Source organism: Rhamphochromis sp. 'chilingali', assembly GCF_963969265.1.
Source record: "Rhamphochromis sp. 'chilingali' genome assembly, chromosome: 15".
NCBI lineage: Eukaryota > Metazoa > Chordata > Actinopteri > Cichliformes > Cichlidae > Rhamphochromis > Rhamphochromis sp. 'chilingali'.
In genome coordinates this window covers 9,105,278-9,131,869 of record NC_137942.1, presented here as the reverse complement: position 1 = coordinate 9,131,869, position 26,592 = coordinate 9,105,278, and the positions used below count along the sequence as shown (strand labels likewise).

Sequence of the window (26,592 nt, the reverse complement as noted above, 5' to 3'; positions counted from 1 at the left end):
TATTGCTAAGGATTGTCTTATTGCATTGGAGTCACACTGGGTTAAATATGTACACTTGGGTTTTAAGGGGTATTTATTATTATTATTTTTTTTTTTTTTTTTTTTTTTTTGGGGTTGTATGGAAGCCCCAAACGCAATTTCATTGTTCTTGACAATGACAATAAATAAATAAATACTAAATACTAAATGTAATATGAGTCTCTTACTGTAACCAATATTTCACGAGCTCCAAAAATATTGTCTCCATGAACTTAATGGCTTTTGTGATCCGAGTGTTTTATTGGCTTTTGAAATTTAGGGCTTGGTGTTTGATTTCTATCCTTTCTTCGGGGTTTTTGGTTTCTTGTTGTTGTTTCTTGTGAAAGTTTGGTTTCATGATTTTTCTCTAGAGTTCTATTCAGAGCCACTGTGTTTATTCTCTGTTATTAGCTTATCTGTTCCCTCTATGTGGTCCTTTAGTGTAATTCATTCTGTTAAGTTCTAGTCTCTGAGTTCCTCTAGTTCCATTATTTTGGTACTCCTGTGTTCTGCATGTGTTTTTATTTCCCCTGTGCATTATTCTAATTAGTTTCACCTGTTCCACAGCAGTGACTCATTCCCCTGGTTAGCCTGGGTTTTGTGTGTACAGCTGTTTCTGTGTCTATATGTAGTCCTGTCATTGCTTTGTCTCTTTGGTCACTTGTGCGATTCTCTCTGTGTCCTTGAGGATTTTCTGTGTCTTTGCTTTTTGGACTTAATCTTTTCCTTTGTGGATCAGTTTTTGTTTAATCCTGCTTGTCTCCTGAGTCTTCAATTGGGACCTTATCATGCAAATCCTGACAAGCACAAGACTTAGTATTTTGCTACTGTTTATAGTTTTTGTGATTTATTTATTTAGCCGAATGTTTCCCTAAAAGTTTTCTTCCCTAAATTATTCAACCCTTGATTTGTACTGTAGAGTGACAGTGTGTGCCACCTTAAAGACATAATTATCTGTGGTCTTTCACACAATTCGGTTGATGAAAATTATTTTTTTGTTAAATTTTAAGGGATTTGAATTATTTGCACAACCACAGTTGGGACTCAAGGTGCCCTGCATAGCTTTACTCTATTTCAGAGAAAGCCTTTTTAATTAAGCTCATAGGAGTTGATATCAGAATCTCTGAGGATAATTGGCATCGATGTCTTGTGTTACGAATTGTGGAAGGTGTTTCAGCAACAATATCTGGTGTCCCAGGTGTGTCCCCCTAGGCTTTTATCCCTGCGTGTCAGATGTCTTCCAGTCCAGTTGGAGCTTTTCCTCTTCTTCTAAAGCAGATTGCTGCTTTGCTCAATCTGTAAGTCATGAGCAATTTCCCATAGTGACTTGATGGCTTTTCAGAAGGGCTATTCAAAAACCCTGATTCTCTTCGGGAGCCTTGTTGTTAATGTGGCCAAAAATGCTCTGCATTCCACATCTACTGTACAGGGAACACCTCGGTACACCAGCCACGTTTTTCTGCCTTGCCTTGGTCTGTCTATTTTAGCCTTTTGTGTTTGTATGCTTCCCCCACTGCATCCTCCCATGGTGCCACTTCTGCAAGGTTGACCACAAGATCAGGATCTGAGTAGTAGCTAAATAACAATAACATAAAGCCCACTGCAAATGCCGATAGATTATAAATTGCAATTAACCAGGTGTGTGAAAATAATTAAAAAGGCCAAATATGTTTTGCAAATCCATATTGATGTTTTGTTTTGTTTTTCTGGGCAAAAATATCTCAAAAATGAGTCTTTTCATAGTAAAGGTTGATCTCTGGCCTTTGTTGGCATTTTTGCACAGCAGAAATCACACAACCATCAAGCAAGGAGTTATAAAAAGCACAGTGAGATTGAAAAGGTCAGTATGAAATATACATTAAAATCCACCCATTTTCTTCCAGGCATATCCCTAACAGGTCGCCAGTTTATCACGGGGCTAACACAGAGAGGCAGACAACCATTCACTGACAGCCAATTTAGAATCCCTAGTGAACCTCCCATGCACATCTTTGGACCGTGCGAGGAAAACAAAGGACCTGGAGAGTATGCAAACTTCACACAGACTTTGCTCTTGGATCTTCTTGCTATGAGGTAACTCTGCTAACCAGAAGTTCACCATGCAGCATTACACTCACACTGAGTTACTTAACAGGCCACTGTCAGTTGGGACAAATTGGTTTTTAAATCAGTTTCTTCTGCATGTTGGCATATTATGTCTCTGACTAGACGATCTTGATGAATATATAAAATGTTGCCCAGATCTAAACCAAATTTTAATGAGCTTTTTCCTTGGTCATGCTCGACCTTTCTGCCAAGTGTCATAAATTTGACCTGATAGTTTTTGGATATTCTTGCTGACAAACTAAAGAGAGATGAAAGGCAGTGATCACTTACAGTGTGGTATGCGATGTTTCTTAGTGGAATGATCTGTGTTCTCAGGCTCTGTGTCCAGTGCAAGATTTTGGCAGGGATTTATTATCGTTCTCTGTGACTTGCCTCACTAAATGTGGCTCATTTTCTCCAGCGGGCATTGTTCTTTATTGTTCCCTCAGGAAGAGTCTTTTAGCACCAGTAGCACTGCTGGATTTGTGCAATGTTTAAAATGGTTTAATGATAAATGCTTATTGTAGAATTGGTTCACTATGTATTGGAGGTTCATGGCAGATGAAGAAAAGTGATATTCATTACTGCAGACATTAATCTCTAGACCTTACCTCTTACCTGTTATCCTTGGACCTCGAGGTTCCAACTTTCTGCTCTAATAGCTCTGAATGTATAGTGCCTTTGGGTATTGCTTTGAAGGTTGCAATGAGGCATATGTAGGTTTCTGCATTAGTACACATACTGTAAATGCAAATGAAGCGTTTACATGATTGCAGTGACATGTTTTTGTCTTTCTTGTACAGTAAGAAAACCTGTGTTCACTGCCTTCTAAGGTTGTCTTATATTTTTGCATCCAAGTCACGCTGTCATTGACATTCCTCCCCAGCCCCTCCTCTAATAACCTCAGATGGCCAGTTTCCACTGAAGCGAGGGCAGATCTATTGTGCCACAGAATGTGCTGAAGGGTTTCTGGGTCGATGAGCTCGCACAGCTGAGATGGAGAGAAGGAAAGAGGACAGCCAGGACAAACTGGGTTTCCTTAAACTCCTTCGGGACAACTGACAATTTCTTCTAAGAACATGAGTGTGAAACTTGGAAAATGAAAATGCGCATCATTTTTAGACTAAGTGCCTTGATAATTCTTTCTACAATATGGTCAGCTGCAGAGCCAACACTAAAACCGCAGCTGTCGCTTTATTAGAAAACAGTGGCACAGGGTGGTCATTGTCTCCTCGGAGCTACTTGCTCAGCAAGTTCCATCTCTGCATATGAACAGCTTCCTGCTCAGTGAAATATACAAGCCCTGAGGCAAAACACCAGCTTGACCCAATCTTTAGCATTATTTTTCTTAAATGTAGTAGACAGAAAGTTATTATGCATAGTTATTATGCACATGACAGCAATTATCTCATTATGTCAAGTGCAGTATCTTTTTGCTCAATTAGACCTATTGAAAAATATAGTCACACAGCAAAACACTGATGTTTCCACCTGAAAACTACCACTAACGAAATAAAAGAGTGATTTTATATGAAAATTTAAAAAAAAAATCCTAGAAGCATTCCTACTGCACTCCCTGCATTACATCTACATTACCTACAATATGAGACATGCGGCTTTTTAATTCCACTTGTTAAATTGCAGCCATGCACCACGGTTGCAATTGCACATTTGCTGTTAGAAGGCCTTGATATGAAATGGTCTCTGAAGTGCCTGTATGGTTAGCTAGCTTTGCAAGTATTGGTATGAACGCTTTGATCGGCTGATAAAGAGGAGCAGCCACAATCCTGTGTGAAAAGCCAATCCCTAATCTGACCGTCCTTCACAGGTTCTAACACCTGCGGTCCATGATGCTGTAGAACACATTACAGAGCTGAGTTAATTTCTCATATTTGTTGACTCTCAAACTCTGACAGCCTGCTGCTGACTAAATTAAACAGGGTTGCCTTCCTCCTGTACAGAGATTTGCAGATGTGGGTGTGAAAGAGAGGCAGTGCTCTGCAGGAAAGCAGAAAAAAAGTCATCATCAAAGCAGTTTTTGGAATATATTGTACCAGAATATTTATTTATAATTGTTTTTAAAAACGTGACAGCATTTTGTGTTGCTGCATTTTGAGTTTGCTGGTGGAAGGGTGAAGCGGAAGGGAGATTTCATTCTGGCACATTAAGCTGTTTATATTGTTGCTGTGTTTGGATCACCTATTCTGAAGAGGAAAACATGACAGTGAGAATATTGTACATATTAATTTTATTTTAAAATGTTATATTTTTGTAACTGCTGTGGTTATAGCTACATTTAAGTTTGGAATTCACTTAGTTTAAGTTCATAGTTATTCTGTAGGGTTCATGATGATGGCTGTACTTAAAGGCCTCTGATAGGATTAAAACTAGGCTAGGACCGGTTTGATTCCTGAATTATTTTTGTGGGAAAAAAAAGCTTCTATAAGTGGAATAATAGGTCAATAAAAATAAATATCTGTCTGAGGTGAAAACTATGTAAACGAAGGAGTTTATATAAACTAAGTTTCATTTAAGCTGATCAGCAAAGAATCCCTAAAACCCAAAAGTTCAGACTGCTCTAAATGCTTAGTTTCAAGCTATTTTTTCCCCATGTCAGTGAAAGCAGGTGTCTTTGGCAGCACTAGCTGTGAACAGAAGAGCCCCGCCCACCAGCTGTTTACATTTATTTGCAAGGTGCAGCTAATCAGAAGAAAACAACTTTAAAGACAAGGTAAAGGAGCTTAAAGCTGCTTGTTTCAGACGGTTTCTGTGCTTTCTAGTCGGCTGCACAAATTCCCAGTACAAGATGAATGAAGATTATTTTGAAATGTTTATCATGCAGAAGCTGAACTAGTAGCGAAAAATAAAAATGGAGATGGAAATGAGCCAAACACTTCTGTTCTCCTTCTCCTAGTAACCCTAGTTCTCCTTTAATATTCCACCAGCAAATTTCACAGTGAGTTTGAGGTCCTTCCATGCGGCCTTCTCATGTTGAATATTTTTAGACCAATATCTTGCTTCAGATATAAAGTAGGAAATCAAATATCTGTACAAAATCTTCTTTAAAGGATCGCCTGTCGCTAGTCATGTCAAGTTGGAAGTTAAATCTTGTGAAGTGGCTCTATAAAGCTAAAAGTAGATAATTAAAAATGTTCTGTGCTGGATTTAGTGTCTACTGGGGAACATAATTCTTACCATCTGCACCGTTATCGACAGCATGACTGCCGAAAACAGCATTTACTTTTCCCCCTTCCCATGTTTTACTTCTCTGAAGAACATTTTATATTATATTTATATATCTTAAACACACACACACACACACACACACACACACACACACACACACACACACACACACACACACACACACACACACACACAATGGAAGTGTTATGATGACATTTTGATCACTGAAACACTGTGACAGGGTTAGGCTTCTAGCTGAGGTGGACAGGCTACACAAGGCAGGCTGATGTATCCCTTCTCTGAGCCTGTAAACCAGCTGGACATGACGGACGTTCCAGTGTGCTGTGTAAGTCATGAGCAGGCTGATCATATATTATTCATCACTCTCATCATGAAGAGGCCCTCCATCCTCTTTTATCTCTCCATCTCCTGGCATTTTACTTTCTCTCCGTCTCTCTTTCCCCCGCTCTTAACTTCTTAATTCATCAGCACCCATTAGGTACTACAGCAGAGGCTGCTTCACTCTGCCTGACAGCAGTATTCTGGATTTCAATCATCCATGGCTTATACAATATTTGTCCCCGATTTCACACCCTATGCCTTCTTCTCTCAGCTACTTTTAACTCATTTTGTCCTCCTTCAGGAACACACAAGATTCATTTCAGTGTGGATTTGTCCCACCCCCCCCACATTCAAGGGTGCTCTTAAATAGCTGAGATAATGTTGGACTTGGGTGATACTTATCAGGACTAAAAATAGTAATAATTTATACAAACATCCAGCAGGGAAGAGCGATGCTGAGGTTGCCCTCCTGTGGCGTCCTTTTCGTCATTCTCACCTGCCGCCGAGCTCCGGTTGTCATAGCAATCCCACTATAACCTCCCCTCTGGCCTTACACAGCTTTATCATTAGCTGATGTTGTCACAAGGATATTTCAAGTGTTCACTCTCTCTGTCTCTCTCACCTCCACTGTTTCTTTTTCTTTTAATTTTCACCCACCTCAGTCCCTCCCCACCTTTCCTGGTACAATAGATGCTTCAAGCACTTCTACCCCCCACCCCCACCCCTCCTGCTGGCTAAGCTCAGGAGCCCCATGCAGGACCATCTCCCTGGACTCCCCTTTATTACGATATCATGAGATACGCCTTAGACATGTAGCAATGCAGCGTGCCGCCTGTGTCTTTAAGAGGAGAGCGAGAGTATAATGTGTATTCAGTAGGAAATAAGGCATGGAGAGAGGAAGTGAGAGAGAGTGGGTGAGGGAGTGTGAATTTATCATGGGCAAAATTTGTGCTTCACTCCTAGCTGTGTGCTGAGCATCCCTGCACCGGCATGCACAGTCTCCCAAAGCTGCTGAAGATTACGCCCATCTCTTCCCTCTCTCTCCCTCACGCAAACACACCCAGGCGCTCCCACCCAGCCTCTCCCTCACACACTCGCATACACACACACACGTGCTCGCAATCACACACGCGCAGTGCTGTCAGGAGCGCCGCTGCTGGACCAAAGCCATCTCGCCAAGGAGGTTCCAGTGGAGGGAAGAGAAAGCCAGAGTGAGACAAAGGGAAGGAGGACGGTAGAAGGCGAGGAGCGAATAGGAGCGCGGGGACCGGCACAAGGAAGGAGAGACCCAGCGATTTGTGAAGAACAGAAAGCGAAGAACAGGAGGAGGGGAGGAGGAGAGAGGAAAAAAGAGGAGGGGGAACAGGAAACGCGATCACTTTCAGCTGCAGCGGTCCGTGTCGCAGCATGGGCAATGCACCATCCCAAGGCATGTCAACCCTAATTCTATGCATACTTGTGTGGCAGGTATTTTTTGATTCTGTATGTTGTGCTACCCAACCAGCTGGCTGTCCTCCTGTCACACTCTGTGAAAGCAGGGATGGGGGGTTGGGCTGAGGGCTTGTGGAGAGCGGCGCTGCTTGAGGAGAGTGATGCCGTGAGGTAGCATCAGTTAATGGGCAGTAAGTCAGGAGTGAGGTGCCCCAGGAAAAGGCTTGAGGTGGGAGGCTGTTGAATGTGGATAGGGTGCTGGAAATACAGGGTGGTGGCACCATGTGTGAGCACAAGATATGGGAGGGGACCGGTGTAGAGCAGAAGTACCATTAGTGAAGCAGGTGGTGCTGGTGGGTGTGAGTCTGTGTATGTGTATGTGTACATAAGAGAGAGAGAAGGACTCGAGAGATGTTTGTGTGTAGTTGATTGGAAAGTGTGATTGCATTGGTGTGTTGGTTGCAGCTGTTGCTGTCAGCCACATGGACAACCTCTGGGAAGTGAAGCACTCCAAAGTGTAGGGGTGTGTGCATGCTGGTGGGTGTGTGTGTGTTTGAAAGATGATGAAATGCATAAAAAAACAAAGATAAAAAAGACAAATTAGAAAAAACGGTGAATGTAATGATAGCTTAATGAAGGGACTAGGCAGCTCTGCTATCAGTGAATGGGGGATGGTATTGTAAACGGATGATCGGGTGGGTCAGCTCCTCTTGCTATTTCCTTCAGCCCCTTATCGTTCTTTTTTCGTTATTTCTTCTTCTTTTTTTGCATTATTGAAAAAGCAATCGTTGAAAATGATCTTAAAGTCTTCTTTTGAGAAGCAGGCAAATGTATCTACAGTTTGCACCAGATTTTCTCAAGCAAAATACAGTGCGCCTTATTTGTTTGCAGATTTTACACCCCCAAATAAACGAGGTAAAAATACATGATAAAGAGAGAGTATAAAAAGGGTGTGGGATTAAAGTAGGAAGAATGTACTTGAGGCATGTTGAAACACTCCTGGGATGGCAAGGCTGTCTGACAGGCAGCAGAAGATCCACTCTTAAGATCCAAAGACAGAAAGAAAGGACAGGATAAATGCTCACTTCTCAGAGAGATGGGCAACATGACACAGCTCCGGGACTTCATCCACATTCATTTCCCTTTCTAAGTCCTCATTCTCCCTCACTTTTTCTCTCTCCTTTCTTTCTCCCCTCCTCTTCATCCTCACTTGCCTCTCACCAAGGGACAGTCTGGTAGCTAGTGGTGAGAAGAGCAGGGAGACAAGTGACAGAAGATATGAAAGACGGGGAGAGAATGAAAGGAAACTCAAAAGAAAAGACAAAAAAGGGGTTTGCTCGTAGGTGGACAGGTAAGTCTTGCTTGGGCAGAGGCAACATAATTTTTTTTAAAAGTGCTGAGTACCTTTAATCGGTCATTAGTTGCAGTGATTGTGAGAGCTCAACAGTGGAATAGTAAACCAACTTGTTGGCTTGTGAGCTTATTCTGTGTTTGGTGTTGAATACTGATACCTTTAGCTTGTCTGTTTTTACTTTTTGCTTACAGATGACCTTTGAATAGTTTCATTTTTTCAGGTTGAATTCTTTGTAAGACACGTTCATCTGGCTCTTCAGATGGAGGGAAATAAGTTTGCAGCTTAGGTGAAGGCAGAGGCAAGGTACAGTGGCATACGACCTTTTGCACTGGCCAGAGGTCTGTGTGTGTATATTGGATTTTTGTGCTTTATCGCTATAAAGCTTGGCCTTGGAGCTCTGTATAGTCAGTGTCTGTCTTGGAGAGATGTATCAGGCTGAATACAAACCCCTGGGTGTATTACTTCTAAAAGCAGACATTACATTTGACTGAATGTTTGCGCTATTAGGGTTTTTTTTTTTTTTTTTTTTACACCATCAGCAATTTTGGATAATTTGCTGAAACAAAAGATCTCCAATCACTTGCATTACACCTGCAGTATTCAGGATTGTCATTACTGCTGGTGGTAATTAACAGCACTATTTTATTAAAAAGCTGGCAAGACCGAATCAATTCAAGACATTCAAGTCACCAGCTGGAAAACAATTTCCTAAACCAGGCTTAACTTTCCCAACTCAACCAGTGAAGAAGTATGGCTCTTACACTTGGTTGTCACACTTCCTGTAACTGTAAATGGAAACATCTTCATAAGCCTATTTCAGAGTTTTTCCAGCTCACAAGGCTAAACCATAAAGAATAGATTAGCAGAGTCGAGCGTTAAGCCAGTGTTAGCCTGCCGGAGAGCTAACACTTATCGTAATGTTGCCATTGTACAGAGACTGTAGATCCTGGTAGCTTTTTATCTCCATGCTACCCTGGTATGTTCAGCTGAGGGTTATGTCAACATGCATGCCTGTCTGTCTTATGATCCTCTGTAAGAGAGGCAAAGCCAGAGCAGGGCCCGCAGTGCCTGAGATGCTGTTTTACTGCTGAAGTAATTCTATAGTTCATCAAAAGAGACACAAGTAACCTGCTGACTGGATGTTACATGTTGTGATTTGCTAGGCATAAATTCAGGCCAGTTCTCTTCGGAACAGGTGTGAGGTAGTGTGATGACCTCTTTGGCCACATTAGCCCGGTGGATTTTCTTTGATATACAGAGGCTTTGTCTTGACATTGGTGCAGACACATTGGCGCCATTACGACATACTCTGGGCGTCGAGGTAGATAAACTGCAGGAGGATTTATCTGAAAGGATAAACCTGTAAAAAGACAGTAAATTTATGTCATGCATTGACATGAAACTGCTTTTAACGACAGCTAGGAAAATTCAGGCCAGTTCCAGTTCCAGTAAAGATTTGCATTTGATGGAACAGGTTTTGTTTTGGAACAAGTCACCGAGCTGCTCTGTTTACCATTTTTTCATTTCAATACTGAAAGCAAAGACAGGTGGACTGTACGAGGTCATGTCATTATGCACCTGCCAGATATTTATCTTGCATGCAAGGGCACAATCTACATTGAACCACATTATATCCTGGCCCCTGTTAAATTCTATTTGAGCACGGATCAGATCACAAGTAACGCGATTTTTCTTTTTCTTTTACCAAAGCATTGTTCTAAGCTTTAAATGCCTGCCATTGACAGCAGCACAGTGTGGATGTCAGTGTGTTAGTGTACTTGGGCACCTGCTTATTCCCTAGGTCTGTGCCACACAAAGCCCCATGATTCCTGCCTTGTGATTGGCTGACGATGATGCAATGTTTTATGGCAGAGGAGCTGCATGTTTGGAGGGGATTTCTGAAGTAATTGACCCTGCTGGGAATAGCGTAACCAGAGTTGTTCTGATGTTAACGCAAATGTGCTAAACAAAATATTTATATGATATACACACTCCCCACATTCTGGGGCACAACCTCGAGCTGATAAAATGGGTTGAGCACTTAATGATCGTGCAATGATAAAATCCCAGGCTTCTCTGCCCAAATCTGCAAGCTGTTTAGATTTGCTTCACGCCGTGTCCTCACCACATATGTGCACCCACATGCATATGTTCAAATATGTACTTTGGGATGGATGAAGGATGATGATGACACATGCAGCATTTAGTTTTTATATGTGGCAACTGATCGTGCTCAAGCGATGACATTTGTTCTCTAGCTGATCACTATATAAAGAGAAAAACAACAAAAAATCGTTCACATCGAATTTCGGAATCTTTGCTCAGGTTTCTCACCCTTGTCAAGAATTGCTTTAATGGGAAATGAAGTTGCAAGTCAGAGATCTTTGCGAATCTTTGTGCTGTTACTCCAGGGGGTCTGTTGTTGACGGTATATGATGAGTCTCTCACAGCTGCGGTGGTAAGCACACTAGTAAGCTCTCAAGGTCATTAATGATTCAAGGGTTTAAATATTACATGCATTTATCAAAGGTCCTTGTTTCCGTGCCACAACTGTGTGCGTGGTAGAGTTTGATATCTGTGCATGAGAATGGACACAATAAAATGGGGGTAATACTTATTGCTTTATTCAAGGGTAACTATAAGTATAAAAAAATCTGATTGTAGGTTCCTTTAATAATGAGCTTTTCAAGGAGAATTTTAACTAAAAGAAGAGAAGAAAGATGTTAAACATTTATTCTTGCTATGAAGTGTTGGATGTTTAGTTTTCTGAAAGCACACCAGTACAATAAATAAGTAATTAAAGCAGGTTAAACTTACCATGTGTGAATGAAATTCTCAGCAAATGGTAAACTCAAATACAACTCAATCAAAAAATTGTATTTCATTTATGATTTTAGTTTTTTAAACTGACGTCAGGTTTTAAAAAGTGAAGCTATTTAACCACCACCGCTGGGTGTGGAGTTAAATATGAAATGCTTGTTGCAAGTGATGTAACAGGTCCAAAATTAAAATACATTTTCTTTCTTGTTGTGTTTTTTTCTCTGTGTCATGAAGGTCTTTGTTTCTGCTGTCAGTCACATTAATTAAGCCATACTGCACCACAGAAATTCTTTGTCTCGTCTTGTCTTATATTAGAAATGATTTCTCAGAGACCTATGCAGTAGGATACAGCTTTTATGATGGGAACATAAGTCTGATCACATATTTTCTCAGCATGAAGACGGCGGTTGTCAATGACTTGCATTACCATTATAAGTCAAAGTAATGACTAGTACATGCCCATGCTATTGTTAGGCCTGGATGATTTCAGTTGCTATGTGATTACTAATCATGTATATTTCAGGTTTTGTGGATATAAATGTTATTAATGTGAAATAAAAATGATATGATGCTTTTATACATTTTTTGTAGGTGTATAAAGGCTAAAAACAGACCATTTTAGCCCATTTCTGAGTGGTTGCCAGGCAACATGGTGGCGTCATATTGCATGATCATCATGCATAATTCAGCATTTGTGTAAAGTGAAGTTTCACTGTTGTGAAAGAAAAACGAAACAACATTTTTAAGGTTTTATAGGTGCGTAGATGCTAACACAAAACCATTTTAGACTGTTACTAGGCAACATGATGATGTCATACAATACTGTTTATAGATTACAGACCGTATATAGCATGGATGTAGCTTCCATCGGTGTACCTAGCATCTGTTTTGTAAATCTTGGTCATACCATGTTTTGAAATTGAGGATTATCTGTGGTATACAGATAACTCTTTAGTTAACAGATTGTCACACTTCATCAGCCAATGAGGGTCTGGTTTCACAGTCAGAGCTGTTTTTTTTATTTGTTTTTGTTTTGTTTTTACAACTAAGATAGCAATGCTTAACTTAACGCTTTTAAAATGGCACTTTGGAAACAACAGGGTTTCAAGCAACCAACCATAAACCAGGTTTGATTGCTTGACCTTGAAAAATCTTGGATGAGGAAAAAAAAAACCATAGATTTTGAGTTGTACTCTTTAAAAAAACAAACAAACAAAAAAACATACTCAAAGTGCATCTATTTGAAAATCTATATTAAACTTTCCACCACTTTCCTCTTACTTTAAAGCAAATACAGCTCTATAATTGTCCTCCAGCTGCTGTCAGTTGCAGGGTATAATCACCTCCTGTCAGCTGGTAAAGTCTGTACACTAATCAAGTTGAATGGTGCTACTCCTACTCAGCCTTCTCTCTAGTGCTTGCAGCTACTTTCTTGTAATTCCAAAAAGAGCAGAAACTGAGTAAAATTCCTCCACAGCAGCTTGTACAACATGATCCTGAAGCGATTGCACTGTGGGTCCAAGAGGGCAATATTTACTTCATTATTCTCGAGATCCCCCCCTCCTCCCCCCGTCACAGAGCTCTAGTTGGTCCACAGTGATCTGTTGAAAAAGTTGTACTGCCCTAATGTGCCCTTAAAAGCTACAGCCTGTGAGTCATAAAAACAACTTGTCGTATATTAAGGTGTTCTGTAGTGAGACATAACAATATGGTCTCTAAATCAAAAGTAGCTTTCTGCTGACTCTTTTGGAGACAGAGTGGTACAGAGCTACTTTGTGCTGCGGCAGGAGAAAGCAGTGGTGTTGTGATGGCAGGGTAATGAGAATACAAGATCTTGGCATATTAGCAATGCAAGCAAAAAAAAAAGAGGGAGGTTTGTTGGCTATTTAACAATATATCGGTCGATTTAAAATGTCCAATCCTGGTAATTACAATACGTCTCAACAGCATTTGAAAGCAACATCTGTTTTCTGCAGCAGTGACAGTTGGTACTGTGGAGATCAATGTGTGAAAAAGTAGGAGATAATGAGGTAAATATTCAAATTTGTTAGGGGAGAAAAGGACCTGTTTTATGTCAGAACTCAGCTTTTTTGTTGCAATGATTAATAGTCACATTTTTTTGTTTTGGGATCTTCAGTTGTGCAGACATTAGATATAAAAGGTCACCAGTTCCATCACTGATGGTCAGATCTTATACTGAAATATTCACCCAATGTGAGGCTGCAGAGTTTCTCCCCTCATCTGACTCCCAGATTCACTCAGACTCTGGTGATCAGCACTTTTATGACTGACAGCAAAGCACACTAATCCTGCTGTCAGTATTTTCAGTGTGGTAGTTACATCTTACTTATTCATTTTCACCCCATGCATTTTCACTGGATGAAGATATCAACTTATAACAGCTGTCTGTAGTGAACAGTTTAAAAAAATGTTGCGTGTCTGCATGTAAATTTTGATTTTAGCTTTTAATCAGATAAGCTCTGATGTTTCAGATGCAATTTTGCACAGGTTGCTTAAAATTGGACAGTAGATTGGAAAAACATTGCCTGGTCTGATTAGACTCCAATTTTTCTGTTTGGGTAGTTTCAGAATTTACCAAAAACATCATGAAAAGTTGATGCAGTCTGCCTTGCATCAATGGCTCAGGCTGCTGATGGTGGTTTAATTCTATGAGGGATATTTTCTTGGCACACTTTGAGCCCCTTAAAACCAACTGAGCGTCGTTTAAAGACCACAGCCTCCCTGAAAACATGACAATGAGTTCACTGTACTCAAATGTCCTCCACAGATCTCAGTCCAGTCAGCCACATTTGGGATGTAGTGGAACAGGAAACTCCCATCATGGATGTGCAGGAAAATCTGCAGCAACTGTGCAATGCTATCAATATAAACCAAAATCTCTGAGCAATGTATCCAGCACCCTGCTGAATCTGTGCCATGAAGAATTAAAGCAGTTCTGAAGGCAAAAGGGGGTTCAATTCTGTATCAGTGAGGTATACCTAATAAATTGTAAATATTCTATTGTAAAAGTTTGGACTTGTTTACCTGTTAAAATATTGCTTATCTGAATACTTTTTGTCTGAAAACAACAGCACAAACCTGATTTTGTTGTGTAGGTTTTTGCCATTTTTTCTCTTTAATGCAGCAACAAATAAACAAGAAACTACAGATAAGCTTTGTTTACCAGGAGGTTATTTCGTGCATGCATCTGCACCTTCTCATTTCTCCACACCTGCAAAAACCAAACGTCCTCTCTGCCTGTGGAACAAAGAGGTCTGATAACTGCACGAGCCTCACCTGGTGTTTTGCAGTCCCTGAAATAGCAGCATGCATATGCTCTGTTTTTAATATTCAGTGGAAACATTGTGTCAGGTTTAAGTACATCTACTTCTCCCCTGCATGGGAGAGCAATAGCCTAAACTTATGAGATGCAGATCATATTGCACAAGGTTGTGTCTTGTTATGTAGACATATTTTTGTGGTCGTTATTAAACATTTATGACCAAGTGAATGCTTAAAAGGGCTCAAAGCGTTTTGAGCTGAATCACTTACGAATAAGTCAGCTCCTGAGTGTAGGGTGAGACTGATCTAACTTACATTTCAGATACCTGTGGGCTAAAGATTCATTTCTGGAATCTGTGTTACTTCACAGAGTGCGCTGAACTGTGAAGCACGAGAAGACTAAATTATGGAAACTGCTAAACCCCAAAAACTTTCCCCCCAAAGAAAGCTAGGCAGTTAGAGGAAATGAACGTGGTGGTGTTAGCGAGGCGCTAGCAGAAGTGGTTATGGTGTTCTTTATTCTCAGACTATTTCCTCCTACGTGCACATCTGATTTTCCTTCTAAAGATGTTCAGGCAGGAATACAAAGCAGGGAGTGCAGGCTCTAGTGATTATGGGCAGATTATCCTTCTTCTGCTTATGACTGGATCCAAATATCCCTCATCTCATTATAGCCCTGGTCTCAATATACTACTTCACTGTCCCCATGTTCAGACTAAATGTTGATTTATCAAACTGTAACGAGAGTTCGTTGGGGTATCACTTTGCGAACTGAACCATCAAATATGTCTGCATTGCCTTGGGGCTTGGCTGCGATTTTAGATTGCCATCGTGATTCTGCTCCAGTCAAAATTTAAACCTCCATCATATTTACTGTCAGTTGTGAACCAGTTTCTTAAGTCGCTCGTTCAGTTTAGTATAATTTGTGTGAGCCATGCTGCAGTTCTTCATGTGATTGTAAGTCTGTGCTGTCAGAAAGGCTGCGCTCTGCTGCAACTTTGTGGATCACTTTTCATTTCCTTCCTCATTTTCCCCACTAGGAGCTACCCTTCTCACAAGGAAACCAATTCCTGCGTTATCGCCCACTAATATACATGTAATGAGTTGTAACCGGCTGAGAAGCTGATACGGACTTGCATTATTGAGAAGTCCAGCCAAGCTTAAAAAATGGATTTTCTGTAACGGGGGATCAGTGCAGTCACAAACATTGCATGTGAAATTCGCGGATGAGCCCAAACTCGCCGCCATAAACTATTAGAGCAGTGAGTTTGAAAAGGTCAGATGTGTTTTACCCTGAGACAGACCGGTATCCCTCTGGTTCTTCCAGCGCTTCTTCCTGTGTTTTGTGTCTCTTGATCGATTAACTGGGCAGCATCCATCTCCTCAGCTGGAGGTTTAAATTGGAAACCAGTGGGTTTCATATTGCAAATTTCACTGGCTTTTTCTGCAACGCAGTCTATAGTGTGCACTCTGCAGCTTAATATAAAAAAAGGCAGAAGAGATGTCTAGGATGTGCTGAGATTGTTTTTTTTTTTCAATATGAGGAGGAGAGATGTTTTATGAAGTGTTATGAGTGGTAACGGAGAGAGAGCGAGACTGAGAGTGGAAAATGGCTGCTTTTAATATGACTGCGTGTCATGAATGGTCAGTGATTGTGCGGAGGTTAGTTATTATTTCTGGTGGTACTGAGTCACTTATGGGTCATGATTTCCAAAGCCAGGAGTTGCCTTCTAATGTCCGACCTTGTTCAATAACAATAGGTCTGTTGAGGACTGCACACAGAGGTAATCGCCGCTGAATCCCGAGCTCAGCCTGTAACAAGGGTGTTTGAAGGTTGTCATGGTGTTCCTTCTTTTGACGCTTTTAACTGTTTATATGCAACTCGTTTGCAACTGCAAATGCATTTCGAAGGAAATGCAATGCCTGCTGCATTACTCTTTCATTATCAACATAATGACTAAATGTTGTTAATTAACATTTTTGTTGTTATGTTTTATGTTTTGCCACTGGCAGTGCTTAGTTAACAGCAGGAAACTGGAATGGCCTGATTCAGAGTTCAGTGTCTTGGGACACAACATGTTTATTAAGATGCTACCAAAACCATGAGGGTTTTTTTTTTTAACTAAAGAGCTTTTGTTGCTTCAGTCAAATTGCAAGCAGTATTCCCAAGGTGTTAGACTCCTTGTCCACCTCTCTTAGTTTCCAGTGTAATTCACACGTGGAAAATTTTATCCCCCAGTGAATGTATGATATGCTATATATTCATTTGATAACAGGTAATGAGCTGCAGCTTAATTTTCTCTCAGTAGGCTCTTCAAATTAATTGATATCCCTTTTCAGTATGAAGACTCGTCGTCTTCCACCCTGGAAGTCTGTACCAGAATCATCCCATATCTTTTACAAAAATTCTCAATTTTTTAAGGCTGCATAACATGACACGTTTCCTGAACAGACTGGCTCGTACTTCTATGACTAAAACTGGTGTAGGATTTGATGTGCTTAATTTCAGTTGCATCAAACCTGGCAGAGCTGCAAATGATAATTTTTAGAACAGCTTAGTTAATGTCAGTGTTTACTGACTCATTATTATAAGGCTGTTATTTACTTTGTAATTTACATTTATAATCAGGTGTAGGTAAAATGTTTTTTGCATTATTTTTTCCTGCTTTTTCCTTTACTGTAGCCTGGTAATGAGGATAGACATTTACTATATTTCATATTTCTCCCTGGTGTCTCCTATACATCAAGCCTGAGGTTGCTCATTTTAGTGTAGCTGCATCTGAATACATTTCAGCAAGTTATTTTTTTTCAGTCAAATAGAGAAAAAACAAACAAAAAAACAAAACAAAAAAAGCTGAGGCTTAATAAGTGATGGGACAGCATGGAAATGTTGATTAGTTTTACATGTTTCGGGTCATAAACCGAATTATAAGATTATTTGCATTTTTACAAGCAGCTGCTGTTAGATGAAAAGGTAATGGGGCAGCAGTTATTATAATTTATCCTGAGGGAGTCATGATTGTTTGTGTTAGGTTTAATGGTAATCCAACCAGAAGTTGCTTTTAAACCACTAAAGCCTTTACTAAATATCGAGATGTTGAAAAGTTATATTTTCTCATCTGGTAATTGTCATTTCTTTACTAATTGTTTTCACTGGTTGGAGTATTTTAGTTTGGACCAAAACGTGCACCAGCTGTCGGACCGACAGACATAGTTACCTCTACAGTGAAAAATCATATATGTATGCAAGGAGTCCTGAAATTATTTAAAAATCAGTGCATGCATGCACCCAACTGTCAGAAAGATGACAAAAAAAGAGAAGCTCCTCCGTTCACCAAGCCCTGTGTCCCTGCCACAGTTACTAGGAAACAGGAGGCTCACAGAGCCGGCTGTTGAGGCTGTGGAGGTGCAGCGAAGCAGCAGACTGGCAGCAAGTGTTAACGTGATTATGAGAAGTGAAGCTCTGGGGTTAAATGCTGCACAAATTCCAAATTTTGTATACATTGAAAGATTACCGTGTCATCCAGTTTATTGGCGTTGCTTCAGTGACACCTGCACCCATTCTGCATTTTCTGTTTTGGCTGTTAGTTTCTTTCAGTGACAATCAATAGATTTTACTGAATAAACACATAAGCTCACGTATTATCTCTGCATCCTTTTGCTTTGTTTCCTCTGAGTCCAAGATTTAATTCTTGCTATCTCTGCTGTGATAAATGTGTCCACATTTCTAATGACCCTGCTTACCAGTTCTTTCACACTGATAAACAATGTATTAGGCTCATTGTGCATGCATGCTGGATCACCCACCCATAGATCAACCCGCTGATCTTCCAGTACGTGTTTGGAAACAGAGTGCAGCAGTCTTGAACTTATAATCTCTGCCGCTGTGTTGGCACGCATACAGGTGTATTACTGGTACAAATGTGTATTTGTGCATCTGCTTGTGTTTGTTTTGTTTTCGGTTTGGTTAATGTTCTTCAGCACTATTCATTCATTCTGCAGAGGTGGCTGTGATAGTGTGCTTCATACAGCCTGTTGGTTTGGCAGATGTGGGTTTTGTTGGCCAGGGAATTTGGAGCTTGTCATTTGTCTTGTATTGCAGCCTTCTGCCTTTTGGCATACTGGAGCGCCAAGAGGCCATCATGATAAAATATTAGCTCCACCTTCTAGATAACAGCAGGAATTCTGCACCACTGGCTGCAGAGAGAAGCTCCAGGGCTTTGCAGCAGAGCTCATCCAGTCCAGCCCACTTCCACCCACTGCCAAGCAGATGCTCTGGAGATGGTGGCGTATACACAGATGGGTTGCTGCCTGTCATTCAGACCGCTGTGATATTTGTTCATTGAGATGAAATGTCATTTCTAAAACCTGAACGGATGGTTCTTGCTCATTAGTCTCAGACACAAGTTATAGGGTTTATGAAAAGGTATGTTATGTAAGATGTTTATTAACCGCTTATTTTACACTTATTTTTCATATGATTGCTTGCCGCTTATAATGCCCTTTCAGATTATGCAAGCAATGTCTCGGCATCAGTTCATTTTTATCAATATAAAGCGCTCTTTTCTTGCTCTCACAAGTAACATTGACACTTACCCTGAAACTGAGCTTCAAATATTCATACCTTCATAGAATTATTAATGCGTTGTGTGCTCTGGGGGGAGTTTTATTTTACTGGTTTCATTAAAAGACATTCTGTTTCTCAGCGATGGAAAATGCCAGAAAAAGGTTGTTGAAGACACTGTGGACTTTCCCTTATTGCTTTGTGTCTTCCCCGGTGTGGTTTTTGAAATTACACAACTGCTTGCTTTGTCTTTTTTCTCACCTTCTGCGATGTGTTGAGTGCGACTCGAGAATGGAGAAGCTACATTTGAAGGAAAGATCACAACCCTTGGATTCAATTTGGATCATTGCTGGAAGAAAAGATTAAATTGTGTTTATGATTGCATCAATACATAAAGTGCATCTGTGTATCTGTGTTAAACTGTATACTGTAAATGCACTGGTTTGCGCTGTTGCCTCACAGCAAGAAGGCTTTGGGTTTGCCGGGTGCGCCAAGAGGTCTCTCCCTCAGTCGAGACGTGCGTGTTAGGTTAATCGGTGAGCGTGCATTGGCTGTAGTTTAGGATGTGTTTATCCGTGAATGGCTGCCTCTCACCTAATGTAAGCGATTAAGGAAATGGGCAGATGAATGAATGGATATATACAAGAAAAAACAAAACAGTAATACTCACACTGCAAACACTGGCATGAAAACACATTTGCTAAAGTAGTGTTTTAAAGCGAATAGAGCCCTTGGCACACATTAAATGTGATGTGGTTAATAAATACTGATTCCTGGCTTCGTACATAATGACAACTCCGTTGTGGCTCACTGGGTTATCATTGACTGTCCTGTTGTTTGTTACAGTACAGTGCGTGTTGTAATGCAAACGTATAGATAATCAATGTCAAATATGGAGACGGAATGTCGAGGACACAAAGTTGTTGTGCTCCCGGAGTCGTGCATCATCTCCGAGCACCGTTGCTTCCTCACACGGAGAGAAGGAGAGAGAGGGAGAGGAGTATCTTTGAAGTTGATCCTCTCTGCATTAGTAGTCTGTTCTGGTTTGGTGTGTAAGCCTGTTAACCACAAACAGTTGTTGCACACAGCATGCAAATGGAGTTTTTGTTGGAAAGAGGTCTCACCTTGTGGAGGCAAACAAAGGGCTTATTGTTTGTGATTTGCATGTTTCTGTTACTGCATTGCCTTGTGGTATTGTTTACATAGAGTGTTGGTAATCAGCGTATCATTTATAATATTCAGGGGCTGCCACTAGAGCTGCAATGATTAGGTAATAATTTAATTAGTTTATTTTTAACAGCAAGCTAAGTGACAACTGTTTCTTTGATTATTTAATAAGCAAAAATCCCTAAAATTATGGAATTTAGTGTTTTAAAATGTACAAAAATTGATTTCTTTTTCATCTTCCGTGAATCTGTAGTAGAGTTAATGTCTTCTCAGTTGTCCAGCCAGTAGTTTTAGATCATCACTTTGTGAAAAATAAAAAATAAAAGAAGTAAAGGAGACAGAAAAGCAGCAAATCCTTAGTGGAGAAACTTGAATCGGTTCCTGTCAGTTTGTAATTGAGACATGCCTTTATTCACATATCAGTTTTCTGCAGATGAACTAATCAGATCATCTAACTAGTTCTTTTTAACACAGTTCCTTCACACTTTTCTACATTTTGAGCATTTTTGGTTGTGTGCATATTTTTTGTACGGACCCCTAACTGTGAACGAGAGTGTGTATGTGTGTCTTTGTAAGTCCCCCCTGATGCTGTTTGTGGTAATGACAGCCGGCTGTATGAATGATTCATAGCTGAATACTAATGAGACCTGCTGCAGATGTCTTGGAAAAGTCAAGCTGTGCCCTTTAGGTGTCACTCAGCGCTCTGGGATGCTGGTCACCTGCACGACTCGCTCTCACAACTTCATGAAAAATCGGAACCGATCCATCGAGTTCTTAATTTCCTGTTTGTTCCAGGCTTAATTTAACCTTTACAACTTTGCGTTGTTATGGTAATTTAAGACACTCGCACAATGAGAACATGATTGAAGGCAAAATGATGATCACACTGAAATAGATTGTTTCCCTCAGATGTTCTACAATAGATGGGAAAGAGCACAATGTGATCTAGCAGACGAAGGTCACGGGGAGGAAGCACATCAGAGTTGTGCAGTGGAGGGGAGGCTATAGGGAGCTGTCTAATAACAATAGGGAGCAGAGTTGGCCTTCAAAATGTGCCTCATCGCTCTCTTCTTCTCCTCATCTCCTCCTTTTTGTACTCTCTCCCTTCTTTTCTTGTTTCATCTTCACGGTCGAATATACCTGATGCAGCCTGAGCATAGCATGAGTCACTATTGATTTCTCTTCCCTCTGCTCTCTTGTTGGGTGTTTGACGCAGGAGTTCAGTGACACGCAGGGCTTTGTTGTGGCCCTTTGATCCTTTTCAACGTCCTCAGTCCATCCATCCTATCCATACATCACAAAAATGTCCTATTGTTTTCGCTGTCAGGATGCCCCATGAACACTATCTGTACTGGTAGCTGTCTGGAACCCCACAGCAGTGGTATGACTTTTCACTGGAGCAGCAGGACGCTCGCAGCAGTCTTTTATAAGGTGAGAAAAATATCCCAGTGATTTATTTTAGAGCCCCTTAGAAATCCATGTATATTAAACAGTTTGAAAATCCAGACATAGAGTAATAGAGTTTAAAATGGCTGTCGATATAGTTACTTGAATTCAGAGTACCTATAAGGTGTTATTCACTGCTCTGAGTGAGGATAAGTAAACATCACATTCTGAGCATTGCAAGACAATAGCATGTAGAGACATAAACAAACCCTAGATGGTCAGGTCTCCTATTCGCCCTGCGCTTCAGGATGCTTGCCAACAGCTTCAGCCACTGTTGTGTTTACGGTTTCATTTTTTGACACAGGGTCAGAATCATAGACTGTGCTCTCTAGGCAGAAATACTCTTTCCCATGTTGGATGGAGGGCAGACCCTGCTACAAATACTCACTATTCAATCTAGGTGTACAAAAGTGGTATTACAGGTTGGCTGAATGAGGGCCACTAACTTTATCAGGTGCAGTTAAGTTCATAATTTGTTAGACAACCACACAGTTTTTCTAGTTTTGTCTCTGTACACCACCAGAGTGGATTTTAAATCAGAGAATCGATATATGTTTGAAGTGCAGATGTTCAACTTCAATTCAAGGATTTTTACAAAACTATTCAAATACTCAGAATTAATGGGACAGTTGAGAGACCAGATGGCCAGATGAGGCATTTCCCCTTGTTATTTCATGAAAAATGAAGCAGACACAATATCTGAAGTTGATTCAATTTGTGGCAGCACGGTGGCATGGTGGTTAGCACTGTTGCTGCACACCACTAAGGTCCTGAGTTCAATTCCACTATCAGGGTGGGGTTTCTGTGTGGAGGTTGCATGTTCTCCCCGTGTTTGCGTGGGTTCTCCCCACAATCTCAGGCTTCCTCCCATAGTCGAAAGACATGCACTTAGTAGGGGTAGGTTAATTGATCAGTCCAAATTGCCCATAGGTGTGAATGAGTGAGTGTGAATGGTTGTCTGTCTTTTCATGTGACAGACTGCTGACCTGTCCAGGGTGTACCCCGCCTCTCGCCCTATGACATCTGGGATAAGCTCCAGGGTCCCCCACGACCCTGAAAAGTGGAAGCGGATGGATGATTCAAATTGTTGAGTTTAACTTTTCATAGTAGTTTTGGATGTCAGTGCAAGTGAGGGAGGCCAACATTAGGCTGGAAAACCAAAACAAAGCTCCCAGAGAGACAGGAGGAACTTTAGGAGTGGCCGAATCAGCAGTCAGGTTCAAAAAAGAGCAAAACAAAGATAGCAAAAGTGGATAATGACAGCAATACTTCCATGGTTGAGAAAAACTTCATAACATCTCACCAAGTCAAGGACATTCTTGAGTAGGCATTCTTGTTAAAGACTAAAATTAAGAGACACTTTCATGGATGGAAATACGGAGGGCTTACAACAAAGTGCAAACAACTGTTTACACTCTTACATGAAGGTCAGATTCAACTTTGCTAGAAAAGTCTAAAAGAGCATGCAGTGGTCTGAAAAAAATCCTTGGACAGACAAAATCAAGATGAACTTGAGCAGGAAAAAGAAAAGTATAGAAGAGGAAAGAAACACATGAAAACTCATAATTCATTGCATAATGCATTATCTTTTAAATGATATTAGCATTATAGCATTGACATGTATGACTGTCAGTGAAACTAAGCCACTAGTGTTTATTGGTAGTGCGACTGCAGGGTGAATTGTGAAATACACTATGAGATTCATGTAAATGCTGCAAGCCTGATTAGACAGTACTTCAGTGCAAATGTATAATGACCAAAAGCATACTGCAAAAGCAACCTATGGGTTTTCAAGGTGAAGAAATTGGATATTCTTCAAGCCAAGTAATAGCTAAGTCAGTAACCTGATCTCAACACAGTATAGCCTGCTTTGAAACAGAATCCAGAGAGACTCATACATGAGCTGCAACTGAAAGTGCCTGTAGTGTAAAGGTTGGGCACAATATCTCAAGGGAGAAACCACAGCCCGTGGTGATGTTCATGGGTTCTAGATTTCAGGCACTCATTGACTGCAAATAGTTTTTATCCAAGTATTAAATACAATCCAAGAAAACCAAGAAAATTTCAGATTACCTAGGATTTTTCACAGTTTTCATGATGTTTAAACGCAATTAAGTTATTAATTGTACAGCTAATCTTAAGTTATTTAGACTGGCATTTTTGTATCTTTGTAATTTTGATGACTGAAAATGTTAGCCCTAAATTCTCCAGGTCAGATATTCACTTTTTTTAGTTTTTTTAGTAAACCATAGCTTCGATTATACTGATTAGTAACAACAACATGCTGTTGGCAATGGGGAGAAAGACAAGGTAGGAAGGGGGATTGGTCTGCACCAGTTCACACCAACAATCATCGCTGTATACTATAGGCTAAAATGCTCAAATAAAGGCTGTGACCAGTTGAGGGGATTAGGTGAAAGGGAAAAACAGTGGTCTGGTCGTAGGACATTTCTCCCTATATCCTGTTACTTTTCTGTTATCTTTGCTTAAATTAACATCACAGCCGTCAACCAACATAATGAATTCCATTCACTGCTCAATCCCTGTAGACCACTTAATTTGAAGGGACTAGTATCAGCCCCAATGCTTCTGTTTAAATCAGCCAAAGAGCCGTTAAGAGATATTGGGCTGTGACACCTGTAAATTCTTTCCACATAAATTACCGTCTCTGCAAGTTGAAGGGTTGGCTTTTTATCTCTCACCTCTTTACCCTGTGCGGTTACTGGCTCCACAAAATCTCCTATTTGGGATGGCTGCGCCTGGGTCTAGCTTTGCACCTGTGGCTCATTCCCAAAGTGTTGCATCTGTCATTATCATAATCATCATATTACTCTTTCTTCTCTGACACATAATCACTTTAATTGGACTGTAGCCATAAAACTGGTAATTTTGTGGTGAAGGTGACATGAGAGGAGCTTCTGGTAGAACTGAACTGAAAATCCTTTGTTTTCTCTTGTGGGTATATATATAATAGGTTTAGGGGTTACATCTGTGTGTGTGTGTTTTAATATTATCTTTGGGATTGAGAGGGTCAATCGTCTCTCTTAAATTTGGTACGAGGCCTTTGGTGAATCCGTTTTGTACACGTGCAGCGTAATATCAGATTTCACATCTTTTTGTATTTATCTTGATATGAGAGGAAAAGTAGGCTTCTGGTCACATTACAGCAACATCACTCTGCATTATCGATCTGCAGTCCTGCTTATTATAGAACAGACAACGGTGCACTATTGCTGTATCCAAGGCATTTACAGGAGGACTCTCGCTTCTTCTATGTGGTTTTTGTTTGTTGTTTAGTGATGTATTTGTATTTACATGTAGGTTGTTTTTAAATTGTTACTGTAAATGTATGATTTAGCATTCCTGAGTATCTTTCCCTTCATATTCTGATATTGAGGGTTATAACTGGGTTATAACTGAAGTTATTCCAAGTGAATCACGTTTGCATTTACACATAAACATGTATGTTTTAAATTGGTGTTCAAAGTCTCAATAGATTTTAATATCCTGGAACATTTCCTGTCAACACAGAATTACGTAAATATAGATTGTTCCTGTCTAGAGTTTTGTTCATGTCTCATTCTTGTACAGTTTTACCTTTTTAGCACTCATGGTTTAATGTGCCCCGCTTTCTCTCCAAGAATTCATCTTTACATGAGCAGACATTTGGCTGTTCCCTGCACAAGTCTCTAGGCCTTTTGCTCTTAGATTATCAGATTAGAAACCAGCACATCACAAAAAAAGTGTCTATTTTTGTGCATGTGCATGCTGTGTGAATATCCTGAAACAAATCGCATTGTCACAGAAAGCAGCAGATATAATGCAGCAGATCTATCTACATGTTACAAGGTGTAGCTAGTATTTATCTTATAGCGCTTCCCCTCTGTGTGTGTGCGTGTCATTGCACATTACATCCTCTCCATGTGACACGACGCACATGTTGTCTGAACACTGCTGGGATAAATCTTTTTGAGTAAGAGGCTGTTAAGGGGAACATCTTTCTGCTGTTGCACATGCACAAACTTTGGACAGTGGCGGTGTGCATCTTTGCAGGGCGGAGCAATTCTGAGTGAGCAATTCTGGTAGCACCTTGTGCCGGCAGCACTGTCTCTGCAATCACGCTCCCATTGAGGGCAGCCTTTCATCTTGGGCCTTTCACAGAAACCTTTCAGACAGAGAAAGGCAGAGATGGAAAGAGGGTAGATCAAGGCAGAGAGAAAGTGCAGAGGAAAGGGGAAGTGCTTCTGCAGCCCCGAGCGCTTGTCTCCGATCCTGATTGTGAATAAGCATGTTGCTGACGAAGAGCACAGATGTTGAAAGACTGTATAGTAGTAAAAGAGAGCAAGAGGTGCTGTTAGTCCCTATTATGCACGTTCACTATGTTATCAGTCAGCTACCCTATTTAGGCCTTTGTCATACTCTAACTTCAGTGTCCTTTAAAGTCGTAATCATTGAGGCGTAATGTTACTGTGGGAGGGAAGTGGTGTTGTACACTTTGAATACAGAAGATTACATTAAAGTACAGTATAGTACTGTGATGCATCACTCAGTTGATCTTACAGGTTTTCCGCTGAGCTGAGTAAAGCTGAGCAGCTTTAGTGGATGGATAGAGGCTGTTTGCTGGCAGACCAGGGGGAGGGAATGTTTGGTGAGGACTACCAGGTGTTCACACCTGATGGGCGGGCAGTTGGCCAGGTGTTAGTGCTGGGACCCATGGATGCTGTTGGAGGAGGTAAGCGGGTTCAGCTTCAGAGATGAGATCCTCTCAGAAATTCAGCTCTTGCTTTTGAAAAGTTTTATTTATTTATTTTTTTGGATCTGTTGCACTGCTGCAGAAAGCCCTACCTGTGCCAAGGCTTAAACAGCCTGTGGGTTTGAACTTTGTACCACTTCATCA

At 40.6% G+C, this 26,592-nt stretch overlaps 1 protein-coding gene across 1 annotated transcript in view; it reads left to right on the top strand.

Annotated features, from left to right (window-relative positions):
- The first annotated feature begins 6,810 nt into the window (after positions 1-6,810).
- srcin1a (SRC kinase signaling inhibitor 1a) overlaps positions 6,811-26,592 on the top strand; it is a 118,025-nt gene continuing 98,243 nt past the window's right edge. Inside the window, exon 1 of the mRNA XM_080905335.1 lies at positions 6,811-7,060. Within this exon, the coding sequence (XP_080761461.1) occupies positions 7,039-7,060 (22 nt within the window). The 5' untranslated portion in view covers positions 6,811-7,038. The remainder of the gene's footprint in view (positions 7,061-26,592) is intronic.